Source organism: Equus asinus, chromosome 12 (assembly GCF_041296235.1).
Source record: "Equus asinus isolate D_3611 breed Donkey chromosome 12, EquAss-T2T_v2, whole genome shotgun sequence".
Classification (NCBI taxonomy): Eukaryota; Metazoa; Chordata; class Mammalia; order Perissodactyla; family Equidae; genus Equus; species Equus asinus.
In genome coordinates this window covers 936238-951049 of record NC_091801.1, presented here as the reverse complement: position 1 = coordinate 951049, position 14812 = coordinate 936238, and the positions used below count along the sequence as shown (strand labels likewise).

General features: G+C 43.1%; 1 protein-coding gene and 1 long non-coding RNA gene across 3 annotated transcripts in view; one reads left to right on the top strand and one right to left on the bottom strand.

Annotated features, from left to right (window-relative positions):
• Positions 1–11893, bottom strand: part of MMP16 (matrix metallopeptidase 16) — a 283352-nt gene extending 271459 nt beyond the window's left edge. Inside the window, exon 1 of the mRNA XM_044780366.2 lies at positions 11750–11893. Coding sequence (XP_044636301.1) covers positions 11750–11881 — 132 coding nt within the window. The 5' untranslated portion in view covers positions 11882–11893. The remainder of the gene's footprint in view (positions 1–11749) is intronic.
• Positions 11582–14437, top strand: LOC139039869 (uncharacterized). 2 transcript variants are annotated; one of them, XR_011493074.1, is made up of 3 exons: positions 11582–11867; positions 13382–13544; positions 13889–14437. It is a non-coding gene; the product is annotated as an uncharacterized lncRNA (long non-coding RNA). The 2 variants fall into 2 exon arrangements; XR_011493073.1 differs by lacking the exon at positions 11582–11867 and adding an exon at positions 12705–13078.
• Positions 14438–14812: the final 375 nt, after the last annotated feature.

Below are 14812 nucleotides of genomic sequence, written 5' to 3'. Positions count from 1 at the left end.
GGCTGGTGTACTGGGGATGAAATCTTTCAGCTTCTATATGCCTGAAAAAAATCTTTACTTTTGCCTTCATTTTTGAAAGATATTTTTACTGTGTATAAAATTCCAAGTTGACGGTCTTATTCTTTTTCTCTTGGCATTTTCAAGATCTTTCTCCAATGTCTTCTTGTTTGCAATATTTCTGACAAGAAATCTGTCATCCTTTCTTTGTTCCTTTATATATAAGGTGTTTTTTCTTCTCTGTCTGCTTTTAAGATTTTCTCTTTATCACTCATTTGAGCAATTTGATTATGGCATGCCTTGGTGTAGTTTTTCCCCATGCTTCTTGTGCTTGGGATTCACTGAGCTTCTTACATCTATGAGTTTACAAATTTTCCACTAAATTAGGAAAAGCTTTAATTGTGACATCTTCAAACACTCTTTCTGCCCCCTCCCCCTTCAGGGACTCAAATTACACATCCCTTAGGCCACCTGACGTTGTCCCATATATCACCGATGTTCTGTGCATTTTTAAATATTCTTTTCTCTGTGTTTAACTCTGGATAACTTCTGTTGCTGATTTCAATTTATTCTTTTTCTTCAGTACTGTTAAATCTGCTATAAATTTCAACTGTATCTTTAATCTCACATATTGTAGTTGTGATTTCCAGAAGTTCAATTTGAGTCTCTTTTCAATATCCTCCACGTCTCAATTTTTTGGTCAAAGAACACAGTCATAATAACTGTTTTAGTATTCTTGTCTGCTAATTCTAACATCCACGTCACTTCTGGATCAGTTTAGATGGACTGAGGTTTCTCCTCATTGCACGGTGTGTGATGTGTTTTCCTGCTTCTTCGAGTCCAGGGTAACTTTCTCACTAGATGCCAGACAGTGTGAATTTTAACTTGTTGGATGCTAGATATTTTTCTATTCCTATGTATCTGATTGAGCTTTGTCGTGTGAAGCAATTAAGTCACTCAGAAAGTGTGACCTTTCCAGGTCTTGCCTTTGGGACTTTTTAGGCAGAAGCGGAGCAGCTTTCAGTCCCGGGCTTCCTTCCCACTACTGGAGAAGATGCTTGAGCACTGTCCACAGCGTCTGTAAATGACGAGGCGTCCAGGCTGGCGGATGCGGACAGGCACTATTCCCAGCCCTGTGTGAGCACCAAGGCGGGTCCCAAGGCTCTCAGCTGAACACCCAAGGGGAACTCTCTGAAGATTCCAGGCGTCTTTGCTCGGTGCTGCTCTCTCCTCCCTGGTAGCCTGACCTGTGAATTCCAGCCACCGTGGTCTTCCCATATTCCCAGCTCCATCTCCCTAACTCAAGGAGTCTGCCCGGCTCAGCTCGGGTTTTGCTTTTCCTCTACTATTTCCTGGACACTCACTCAAGGTGGTAAATTGAGACAACGGGAGGGCTCGCCTCATTCATTTCCCATCTCTCCTCAGGAAGGACTGCCCTTCATCACTTGATGTTCAGTGACTTGAAAACCACTGTTTCACACGTTGTCCATTTTTTTGGTTATTCCAGGGGGGAGGGTAAATCACGGGGCTGTTACTCATTTTGACGCACTATCCTTCAGTTCTTTAATCTTACAACAACCCGAGTTGGGCAGCAGTATCTCTGTCTTACACCTGAGAAGACTGGGGCACATGTCAATAACTTGGCTCGCTGAGCTTATGGCGATACAGCGAAGAGTCCTAAGCATTTCTTCCAAAGTTCCTGCACGCAGCCATCACGGTATATTGCTTCTGGAGGGAGCAAGAGATAGCTGAATGGATATTTAACCCTGAGAAATCTTATAAAATCAACTAGACTCTCACCTTTGTAAACTGGTTTAAAAACAGTGCTCCCTCGAAAGGCTACTGAACGAACGGAGCCCTGAAATCTGTACTCAGCAAGGATCTTAAGGATGGAAGACGTTTTGTACGTCCTTTGGTCAACCACCAAGTTGAAGCTTCCATTCCCACCCAACAAAGACAACACCCAGGCACGAGACTTATTCTCACAGTGAGAAGACACTAACTTCTGCGGCCCCTGACCCATCTCAGATGGATCTATCTCAGAGAAACTCTCCTTTATATTATAATTAAAGAAATATATGCTAAATAAAAAAATATGTTTCCTTGTAGCTTCTACCCCACCAATGCAATATATAAAAATAACCAACTCCAGAAGTCACGGAACATGCCGGTCAGCAGCCATGTACAGACACGCTACCCCAGTGGGGCCCTGGAACACGGATCTGACACGGGTTTTCCTTTATATTTTCTACAATGTTCTGCTCTTTTCATCTTGGAGTGTAATCAGATCTTCCTAAAACCTTCAAAAATCACGATTAATGGTAAACCGCAACATGACAAATAGTTGAGGAATGAGATACTACGATTAATTTAATAGTATATGTAATTTAACATAAGTTGCCGATTTCCTAATGAGTAAAAAATTATTATAAAGGGTATTCCACAGGAAAACTACCTTGAGTACCACTTCACCAAACTCGAGTCAACAAATCAAATCGACAGAAGCCTGTTCAGTTTTCGCTCCAGTTGAGACACAAAACCAGGACAGACCCAGCATTTTCATTAGGCATATTAATTCTCCCTTTTCAGGTTGGAATACAAAAAATGTGCGCAGTGGATCACACCGTCCTTACTGGGGGCCTGGAAGTTAATTCTTGCTTGTATTTACTTGGTCCGGAGCCTGGGCTCCACGGTCAGCCTGCCTGCTTTGATGTGGGGCCACTCGCTTCAGAAGAATCAGGGCTATGTGGCTTTGGCAAGTTCCTCAGCTTCCTCGTTTGTAAGAGAGAAAGACAAGGTCTAACTCACAAGGATATGATGCAACACACATGAGTTTATCCATATGAAGAAACAGAGCACCATCGGGCACACAGCAAACACTCAACCAGTGTCAATTAACACCGGTTTTACTATCATTAAATACAGTGTTCAACAAAATCAATTCCAGGCATTTCCATTTTACTGGTTATTTGGACCTTGTGTCACAAGAATATAACACCAGCAGAGAATTGTGTCTACACTCCAGGCCATTGGCGAGAAAGACAGACTCTCTTCTTTCTTAAGAAGGAGATTGCGTGGCATTGTTGCAATGCTGTCATTACAAAATCTGCGCTACAGACAAACGATAAAGATCACAAATCCACTTTAGGAATGGTCAAAATAGGGCAATGACCGCTTAGGTAACTTGTTCGAGTCACTCATGGGACAAACAGTTTAGCTCGATCCACACGCAGGAGCATGTTACACGAATAGAGAATAACTAGAGAATAAATCAGCAAGTTATACAAAGAGAGCTGCAGAATACTAAAACACTCAGACCTCCAAAGAAGTCTTATCTGTAACCGGGAGTCAGTTTTTGTAAGCGTGTTCTCAATTTCATACATACCATCAAGCAGACATTTGCTTCTGGGAGTTATTTCAATCTATTCTACCTTGAAATGAAAGAGGCTAAGGAGTGGACAGGTGGATTCTCATAAAAGTTTACCCAATTTCCAAGCCTGGGGTCCTGCGATATAACTCAAATACGAAGTCCCTTAAGACCCCAACCGAAAGAAGCAAAGACGATCATGAGAAGGAGCCGCCCACCAACTGTACAAAGAGGGAAAGATGCAGAGACATCAGGAACCGAAAACAAGTTCAAGAATCTGATCTCTGTGCACAATGAGCACTATTAACACAGGGCGTGAGTTGCTCTGTGAAAGAACTCCTCCACGGACCTCAGCCCGGTCTGCACCAGCTGCAAGCAGAGGCACAGCTGCGTGCCATGGGCATCACCTCAGGTGTACATAATCTGGGGACACGAAATAAAGTTCATACAAGTGTCCACTTCCCTTAAAAAGGGGCAGTTTATTCCCCCTTAACTTAAGCATGAATGAATGAATGAAACAAATACTGTAACATTCCATTGCAGTGAGCAGTTTCTCTGGTCGTTTGAATACCTCACTCCAAGGACTCTCTCCTGGGACCAGCTATCTGTGGGGCCATGGCTTCCTTCATTTATCCATATTTCACTTAACTGATTAGATTAAAAAACTTTGAAAACATCGGAGCGATGTTTGTGAGTGCCTTATAATATCTGAACTAAATGTGGGCCCACCCCACGCTTTAGTGGCCTCTCTCCACGAGAGGTCATATAATAACCTGCTCAATGGAAAACACATCCGAGGTTCCTATTTAAAGAAAAAACACTGTTTCACACTTTTGTGGCTCATCTCTTATATGTTTTTAAAAAGAGGAACAGGTGAAGCCTGTTAAAGTCGTCTTTCACTGAAAAATATTTACTCAACAAGGTCATATAACAAACAGTAAAAAATAAAATCACTTTAGTCTCAAAAGCTTTAAAAATTGGATTTTTTGCTATGCATAATCTAAAGGGATGATCACATTAAATTTATCCCACCTGTAATCTGTAAAGCTACAATTATTTCATTAGTTACTTCAGTTAAAATGAGAGTACCAAAAGCTCCTCAGAAACTGCGATGTATAATTCCTGACTTATTCCACACCTAAAAGCCAGGGACATATAAAGCAGTCTTGCACTATAACATTCTTTGTCCTAACAACACCCCCAAAATCCCTCCCCAAAAAGTGCTAATTTCCTCCTTGGTTCATCAAATATGGTACCAAGTGGCTCTCAGGAAACCCAGCTCACATCTTAAATCATGAACTGTGTCTTCACTGATTTCTTTACTCTCTCTCTCATTGGCCATGATTCATTTTAAGACATCTGATTGCACTGGGCGTCCTGGCTCTCAGATCAAGTTCTTCTTCTCCATTGGAGTCCTTAAATAGCTCAATGGCTCCCTCTAGCCTCCTTTCCTATGCTACACCCGCAGGCCACACGGTGGAAGGTTAGGGGCTGCAGTGGGTCCTTCACTCTGTTGGCTAAGCTTCTGCACGTGGCTCATCGAGCAATCTACCCACCCACCCCAAGGATACACGACGCCAAGTGTCTGCGGTGTAGCCCCAAGACAAGAGCGTCCATTCAGAGTGCTAAAGGACAGGAAGCAACAGTCAAATACGGTTTCACGAATAACCTCAAAATCTATAAATAATCCTCCCAAGAAAAAGAAAAAGAGGGCAAAAGAAAAGCGGAGCGTCACACATATTATTACTTAGTATTTTATCCTTTAGCATGGATTATTTTTGCTGTCCACATAAGCTGCATATGTTATAAAAGAAATGCAATCGGATTTTTCACATTCAAAATCAAATGTGTTATGAAGGACAAAAATAACCCTCAAAGAACCATGTGCCAAAATTACTCCCACAATGGACAAAAGGGACATATAGTATAAGCACTTCATGTCACTGTAAAATATGTGGATTTTTTTACAGATAGATTTGAATTTTGAGACCCTTCGTCAAAAAAGTCATATTTTGATCCTATTCCAACTTGCCTTTTTATGATTGAAGTACCACTTGTAGATGATATATATTTTTCAAAATAACATGAAGCCATGTTTTTAACATTGAATTTTTAGTTTGCTACCTTGGCCAAAAATTGATTATAAAATTACATATAATTTGCTGCCAGTGTTTTCACTAGTCAGCAGAAGGCTAGGATTATTTCCAGACTGGAACAACCTGTGTCACCACAGATGATACAAAATGTTAGATTTAAGTTGCACATTCTGCATTTCTTCATGATATGCATTTCAGAAAAAAAAAAAAAATCCAAACACTCTACCTTTGTGATCTAGTTGCCCCAAAATTTACAGGGTAAATATGTGCGTTTTTCCCCTCTTTGGCTCTATGAATTAAAGCTTGGAGGCTAAATACAATAGAATTTCAAATTTGGAAATGACCTTAGTGACAGGTTAGTTCAATCCTCATCTTTACAGAAGAAGCCACTCGTCCAAGAGCAAAGCCGTGTCAGCTCAAGAACCAAAGGAAAGCTCACACACCCTGACCTCCGTCCTGGGCTCCATCGCGCTGTCTGCTCACCATCTTCTATTCCCAGTGTTACAGGGACAAGATTGCTATTTTTCAAAAAAACTATTTCTCACTGTAGAAAACACTTTAATATCTTTTTTGGCCCATCCTCTTCCATCTCTTCTTAATTAAATATCTATATAGATAAAGATATAGATATAGATATGTTCTGGATTTGGGGTACAACCAAGAGCCGGCTGGCCTAAGTCATATATCCAACCACACTCCTCCTGTGGCTAGGAAGCGCTTGGGCCTTGTGCCAATTAAAATGAACAGGCTCACTGAATCACACGGGCCTGTTTATCTTCCACGGTATTAGAGAAGATGAACAGATTTCAGCAAACTCCGCCTCGGAAAAGAAGGTGTGAGCTGCACTTGACATTCCATGATAGTAACAGATGACAAGACAAAATGTGAAAACCACATTTTGAACTAAACTGTCTAAGAAAAACCCACGGGAAGAAAATGTACTGATGTTAGCTGGGCTGATTTTCAGTACATTACACTTTTCAAAAATGGAAAAGGTATTAAAATAAAATCTTTTTAGACCAGCTGGTATGCCCTAACCTGACAGACTTTTACGTAATTAGATGCTATCAAGCCAACTACCTTTGAATAAGCATTTATTTTTTACTAATAACAATGACATCTAAACAGTATTAAATGTTTAACCATGTGAAGGCATGTTCCTATCATCTATCTGTCTATTTTTCTAATATGATGTAAGTATATTCATTTAATCCCCAAAACAAACCTATGAGGCACGTGCTATTAGCCTCCCTTTTGTACAGATACGTACAGAGGCCCACAGAGATTAATTAACTCGTCCATCATTAACAATAATTAACTTACAAGTAAAAGGCCTGGGACCAGAACCAGCAATCTGGCACCAGAATACATGCTCTTAATCACTACACTACCGCACAAGATAAAAGAATTTGATGGATACAATTACATTCACAGATATTTAAATTGTGATGGAAACTAACATGAAAAATGACTTTCTCAATCTGAAATATACATGCTGAAGGGTCAGAAAGTTCCTGAAGGAGCATTAAGAAATAAATCTTTCTCTTTTGACACTGCATAAATTCAACTAATTGATTCAAATCCTCAATAGATTTTTTTTTTTGGTCCCAAAATAATTATAATTGCTCATTTACCAAATATCCTGAACAGGTACATTTTGAATAGCTGGGGTAGGTCAGGCAATGAAATAAATTTACATAAAATAATTGATTAATCCAACCTCAGAGAAAAGAATTATACTGCTGAAGTGCATTAAAATTTTCTTATGTTAATAACCTGAAATAGCATAAATAATAAAAAGAAGAAACTTTAGATCTGTCATTTTTAACCTGACTCCAGAGATTAAAAAGCTGTTACTGAACCCAACTGCATCTCTACTTGTTAGGGAAGAAGAGACTGAAAGAGAAAACCCAGGTGTCTAGAGAGGGGTGGACCTGGATGGTGTTCTCTGTGGATTTCTCGTGGGGGCAGTAGGAGACAGCCCACCTCGCTGGTGTGTGTGCACCTGTAAAGGTTTCATGAGTAACCCTGGATCTGGGCAGCCTGACTAGGCAACTCTGAACAGAGAGAGGCAGTGAAGATGAAACACACAGGAGAAGCTGGAGAACCTGAGGACTAATGAGTCTTCTGATCTCCTGGTCATAGTTTTTGGCCCTGATGAGCATTCTGAATGGCCAACATACTTGGGATGTTTTGTAAAGCCTGGAATCTTACAGCAGATAAAAACCTTTATGAATGAGTCACACTGGCCCTGTCATTGACTAGTATAAATTGCCAGAATGGAGAATTATGGGACGTGTTCAGAAGAGTCCCCTACTCGAGGAGGCTAACCAGATCGTGGTGTCACCATCCTCCCATGAGCAAACAAATAATGCATGTTGATTATTTAAGTAAGTACAACACAAGAGATATGAGAAAAGTGGCCGTTACCTATGACATCTCACAATCTGTAAAATGTGATTGTTTATCTCTGAAATGTGTCACCACCAATTACTGCCAAGTTTATGTGCAGTACAGAGTTACTCCAAGCAAACTCTGACCTTTTAGGTAGATTCAGATAAACCTGACAAATGTGAATAAACACTAAACCAGTTAAAGAAACATATTGCAAGAAAAATGTAGGGAATGGTTACACTCACGATTCACAGTATTTGTCATAAAATGGCCTTTTGAAATCCAGAATCTCTCTTCTTTCTTTAATCAGGAACAACAAAATCAACTTTGGCTTTATCTAGTTTTTTTTTGTCACAAAAAGTAATCCTCTTCTTATGCTGTGATATGTGCGTTACTCAGAGTATTACATATTTTTTATTTTACCATTAAATTGGCTTAAAATAATTTTCCTCATTGGAAATGTGTGCTATTGTTTAAAAAATAATAAAGAATATATTGTTCATATATTTAACACTTGACAAACTATCAACATTGATGATGAAAGTTTTTACTATCGTGAACTATTCTCAGATTTCATGACAAAAATGCTTGCACTGTGCCAAAAAAAAGACACCCAGGATTATGAAAATCCCTACTACAACAATAAAATTATCTTAGAGACAAAATGATTTTCTAGTTTGGAGAGATTAAATCATGACTCTTTGTCAACAATTTGACTTCTTTTGACCAATGAGCACCTCTGACTCACACTGCTGTCCAATGGCAGCCGTCTCTGACTTGCAGTTAATACCAGCAATGTGCCTCCTTTGTACCATGCTGGTTAAATACTGAAAGGCCCACTCCCCCAAAATGAATCCAGCAATGTCCAAAAATCTTTAAACGAATGTATACTGAAAATCTGGCATTAAAAAGTGTTCTACCTGAACTATTTAAGGAGAGGAATGTACTGAATCTCTTCCATAGCACTACTCCTGGCAGTGTCTGATCCTTTCTCAGCTCTGAGATGTTCCTTTTTGCTTCTTAAAAACAAAAACAACCAAAACGCACTCCTTTTCTGTAACAGGCTTCCATCAGCATATTAAAAAATATCTCCTGTTCTGATAACTGAAAATTCCAGATGTTGATACTCTTAAAACTCAGACAGGAAAGAGTTAACATGAATATTTCTACCTACTTCCAGGGAAAAAGATATAGGCTTTTAAACAGTAAACTTGAAGGATCAAAAGTCTGAGGGTTCCACCAATTGTGACGTTTGGTGAAGAATAAAGCATTGCAATCTCAGTTGTCAGCATAAAAAGCATCTCTCAGAAGCTTCATCCCAACTATAATAACTTGGTGTGCTTGCTAGAAAAAAATTTATGATCATATGAGCTTCATGCATGATTGATACCACTACAGTTTAAGACTGTCCTTGAGAATCAATCAAATAAAGCATTCCCAGTGTATGTTTTGTAAGCAAGAAGGGGAACACAATATAAGTGCCTTTTCTGGAAAAGATATGATGGACTTTTCTTCCCCTTAGTGTTTGCTACCAAAAAGAAACATCCAATAAAAGTGAATCAGGAAGAAATTCATGTCAGAAAATATCCTGTCATCCCATGATCTTTACAATATATTGAATTAACTAGCAGCCACTCTTATGATTAAAAAAAAAAAAAGATGTTATCATTACACAATTACACATAAAGAAGTATATAAACCCAACTAAGGATATGCTCAAGTGCTTAAATAATACTATTAGGGAATAATACAAACCATGAAACATAATCTACTCTACATCATTAGAAAATCTCCTTTGTATCAAATAAGGTCTCAGATGGCACATGCCTCTTATCTTTCATAATCAAATATTTGCACTGTGTAATAAATAGGGATGGAATAACTTAAATACTCTAAAAATGAGAAAATAACTTTTTTCCATGAACCATTTTTTTTCACATATATCTTGAAGAAGAGATAATGGAAATTCAAAATGAAATCTCTTTTTTAGAAAAATTCTAACTTTTTATTGCATAATAATATCTGATTGAACTGACTGAAGGATTCAGACTATGAAGAAATACAATCAAATTCATATTTAGCCTCAAAAAGGAAACCTGGTAATCATCAAAATACTGGTGGTAACCCAATAATCTTGGAAAGCAAATCTAAGACCTTCCCAGGCAGGCAGCCATCAACCAAGTCTCTCTCTTTCTCTTTAGAGTGAGCAAGATGAAACCTAGCACTGACTTTTAACCACCTCCCCGCACCCCACCTCATCACCATCACCACCACCGCCATCTGAAGCCATGGGCCCTTCTGTTTATAGCATCAAAGACAACAGCCTGCCACTTTCATTCCTTCAGTCTATCAGCCAGTTACTTCATTTCAGCAGTAAATTATGTCTTGACTTAAATGTTAGATACAAAATCCATCTGTGGGATGTAATTCTAAAAGTCCAAATCTGTGATCAAGAGAAATCTGGACTTTCAGCCCCTTCCCGTCTCTCTTTTTATTCAGAAAAACAAAGCTGTATTTTTCAAAGGGTTAAACAGTTCTGGTTTTCAAATTGGGTTTTTCGGGTGTGTAACGTAATCATACTCAACATCTGTAAACTTCCTTAACTCTTTTGATAATGGTTTTACTTTTTCAAATACTTTGTTTCTCTACCAACCATCACTTATCACATGGAGTCCTGAACAGTTTATATAAACACAGTTACATTCAGAATATGCCCTCACACATGGCATTTATTATGCACACTTTGCATATAAATCTGTTACATGAAACATGTTCAAACACTGTGCAACAGGTCGTGCTATTGTGTAAACACACACTGCCAACAAAATGACAGTAAGCTTTGAAGGATCAACAATATAAGACAAAAATCACATTATTCTTCAGAGACTTAATCATAATCCTATTAAGATGTCAGAAAACATAACATCTAATCGAAAGTAAGAGTATTTTACTAAAACCCTCCAACTCTCTTTGTATTCCACCGTGTACATGGTAAACTGTGTTGGAGCCCGGGTGCTTCTACGCCTGCACTGATTTATTGCTCACTGCTGGCTTTAGTGCTGAGGTGATGACAGGAAAAGAACTTTGGCAGAGGTCTGACAAGTCCTTATCCTTAAGTTCCCTCTTGCTGTGTGTCTGTCTGTTCCCAAAGCTATCAAAGTAAAGCAAATGACAGTCTAAAACCTCTCACTTTTGCCATGAGAGTGTGAAATCAAATTAAAAACACACCTCAGAACCATCACATTGGGCCGCGTTTATTTTCAACTGGCTCGGGGGCAGGAGGGAGAAGACACTTGAAAAGAGATGGATTTCATGTCCTCGGTGTAGCCGGATCTAGCTACAGTGGATTAAGTTATGTCTAAATGAGAAAAAGACTGTGCAGTCAAGTGTTTTATCACAAAGTAATGTTATTAAACACATCATGTATTCCCACGCTCGCCTCTAGATTCTTCTGATTTTAACCTCCTTTGTTAGGCACAAAACACGGAGAGAAAGATTTCAGAAACAATACCAAGGCGGCACACGATGCCAAGCAATGAATTCCGTATTTCCTGAGCAGTTTATTCATCATAAACTCAAGCTGATTTATGAAGCCGCACGTCTCCTATATGAAAGCCTCGTCTCTCCCCCGGGGGAAAGGCACGGACCGGCTACGATTGCGCCTTTGAGCGCGCAGCATCGTGCTTTGTGCTGCCGGGATAACGGATTCCCGGTCTCACGCGCATCCATCACCTAAGACACAGGGAAACTCAACATGGGTCTCGTCTCGGCGGCTGGAAGGAAACAATGTGCTGAGAGCCGGCTGCTCCGAGCTACCAGGACGCGAGGAGTGAAGGAAACGTCTCAGGGAGCAGCCCAGGCAAGGGGGGAAGGAAGAAAGCCCTCGTCCTCTTACCTCCACATTGAAATACTGCTCCGTTCCGCAGACGGTAGCACATAAAATCCAAAGCAAGGTTTGCAAGAAAAATATCCCCGAATGATGCACGAGATCCAACCGTCTTCCAGTGCTGAATGTGAGTAAGATCATAGTGAACTGCGCTTCAGTGGACGGACGGGCTCCCCTGCGCGCTCTCCCTCTCCCTCCCTCCCTGGTTGCCTTTCCAAAAAAGTCCTCCGGGTGGGCGAGCAGCCTGCAGGTTCACCCACAGCTGGCGAGGGGGCGGCAGGCCCGCGGGAAGCAGCGGCGGGGGCAGGCTCAGCAGCAGCCCGCGGCCAGCATCCTCGGGGCCGGTGCCCGCGAACGTGGCGCCCAAGTGCCCCGGCGGTTCCGGCTCGGAGCGCCCACCGCGGCCGCCGGCAGCCCGCGCGCCCGCCTCCGCCTCCGCCTCCTGCGCCTCCTCCGCCGCCTGCTCCTGCGGGAAGGGCCTCCGCCGCGGCGCGCCTCTCGCCTCTGCTTCTCCTTCCCTCCTCTCCGCGCGCCCCTCCAGAATGTTCATCCGTAATCTACATAACTCCTCCTTCCCGGGGTCTGCCCGACTCCCGGGAGCTCGGCGCGCGCGCGGACACGCGCACACACATATGCACACACACACACACACACACACACACACGTCTGCAAACGAGCACACACACAACCCGACCTGCGCGCGCGCGCGCGCGCGCGCTTCTTAAAGGAGACGGCTCGTAAAGGGGAATCGCGCTCTGGAAGCAGCCAGCGCGCGCTAGGGGCCCTGGATGAGGACCGCGTCTGTGACACACCGCCCACCCCTCATCCCCGAGGCGGGCACCCGGGAACCTGGGCGGCTCCATCCTTTCGTCTCGCCCTCCCCGCGCCGTGTACCTAGAAACAAGTGCGCCCCTCCCCTGCCCGGGACTGGGTGGGGCGCAGGCTGCGGACCCCCGTGTGGGCCGGGCCTGGTCCTGGAGACCGACCGGCGTCCTCAGTCGAGCCGCCGTGGAAGGCCAGGGGGCTCTGGGAATCGGGGGCAGCGCCGGGGTCATTGTGCTCTGCTTGGGGACTCCGGTCGGTCGCCCGGCTGGCCAAGTTTGGGAAGCCTGAGATGGCAAGTCCCAAGCGTCCGAAACTTTGTTGGGGTCCACCAGCCGAGCCCGCGGCCTCCTGTCTCCCTGAATCCCGCCCTCCGCCTTCCGGGCTCAGGCAGTAGGCACAGGGTTTGGCGGGGTCGGTTCTAGTCCAATAGGGAAGATGCTCTGTCCCGGGGACGCACGTACCTACTGGGACCCAGGAGACATGGTCCTGGTGTGAACAAAACATCAGGCCAGAGTGGGTCGGGGCGCTGGAAGGAACCCGCTGCGGGAGGGGGGAGGGCTGGGGAGAAAGGCAGGGGAGCAGCCTGAGGAGGGCCGGGGGAGCAGCTGCGAGGGCGGGCGCGGGGGCCGCCGCCTGGAGCACCGGGGCGCGGGCTGGGGGCCTCGGGAGGACTCGAGTCAGCGCGTGAGGCCGCGGACGAGGGGGCGGCAGCCACCGGGCCTTGGCAGGTGACGGTTTGGCTGAAAGAGAAAGGGGGAAGGGAGGCAGACAGGCTTGTGCTGGGGGCCTGGCCAACAATGTGCTTCTCCTTGGCAGCCAGCAGAGGGGAAGAGGAGCCCGCGGGAAGAACCGCAGGCGAGACGGAGAATGAGGGCCATTCAGGGTGTGACAGCCGCCTCGGCGAGGCTTAGAGGGACTCACCAGGCAGATACGCAGGTCAGCTGGTCGAGCAAAAGTAGGCCTGCAAGACGTCGTGATGGTAAGCACACGGAAAATGTTGAAAGACACTTTGCCCAAAATTGCGTTGGACTGTAATAATTTGTATCCTAAAGAGAAACACAAAAAAGCTGAGGAATGGGACTTTACAGCTAATGCTTTAAAAACTGTAGGAAATAGGAACCCCCCGCCCCCCCGCAAGTCTGATCCAGGACTCTCCGGGGAGCCTGTCCTGTGCACCGCATGTCCTATCCACAAGAGAATTTTGATGACATAAGAAGAAATGCCTTTTAGTGTATGACATATTAAAATCTGCAGAATGTTTCCACGCATAGTATCTCATTTAATTCGCACAACATCCCTGAGGGTTTTGTTTTCATTTCATAGATGGAGAAAATGATGGTGACAAAAGATAACTTTCCAGTGAATGGTTATTCGAGAGGGAGAATTCAGACGTGGATTTTCTGACTCCCGGTTCAGTGCATTTCCTGCCACCCTCCAGTGACTTTCCATATAGAAATCCATTTCTGCTTGTAACAGTTTCATAACCCGAAGTTGGAGATGACTTACATCAAAGACACAATTAGAAGGCAATGTGAAAGCAAGGTCATTGTGTAGAACTGATATGGTGCTGTGTGGCGATATAAAGTAACAAAATGTGGTGGGGAGTAATTGTCAATAAATCAAGAATCGTTTTTTTGTATAGAGTAATCCCTCCTTATCCACATGGAATACATTCTAAGACCACCCGACCCCCCAGGATGCCTGGAACCCAGGATCATACTGAACCCTGTATATACTATGGTTTTTTTCTATACATACATACCTATGATAAAGTTTAATTTATAAATTAGGCACAGTAAGAGATTGACTACAATAACTAATAAAAAAGAACGATTATAACAATATACTGTAATAAAAGTTATGTGAACGTGGTCCATGTGTTTCTCTCAAAATGCCTTATTGTGCTCTGCTCACCCTTCTAGTGATGGCAGGGGATGACACAATGCCTGCGTGAGGAGATGCAGTGAGGTGAGTGAGGTAGGCACGGTGAGGTGGCCCTAGGCTGCTGTTGACCTTCTAATCATGTGTCAGAAGGAGGATCATGATGGGGCCATGTCAGTGTCAATGGTTAGATGTCATGCTTCGGGATCCAGCAGAGGGATGACTCGTGTCCTGGACCAGAAGGAACCAGACGGCTCAAGACCTCATCCTGCTACTCGGAAGGGCGTGCAATTTAGAATTTATGGATTGTCTATTTCTGGAACTTTTAATTTAATGTTTTCAGACCACAGTTAGCCAAGAGTAACT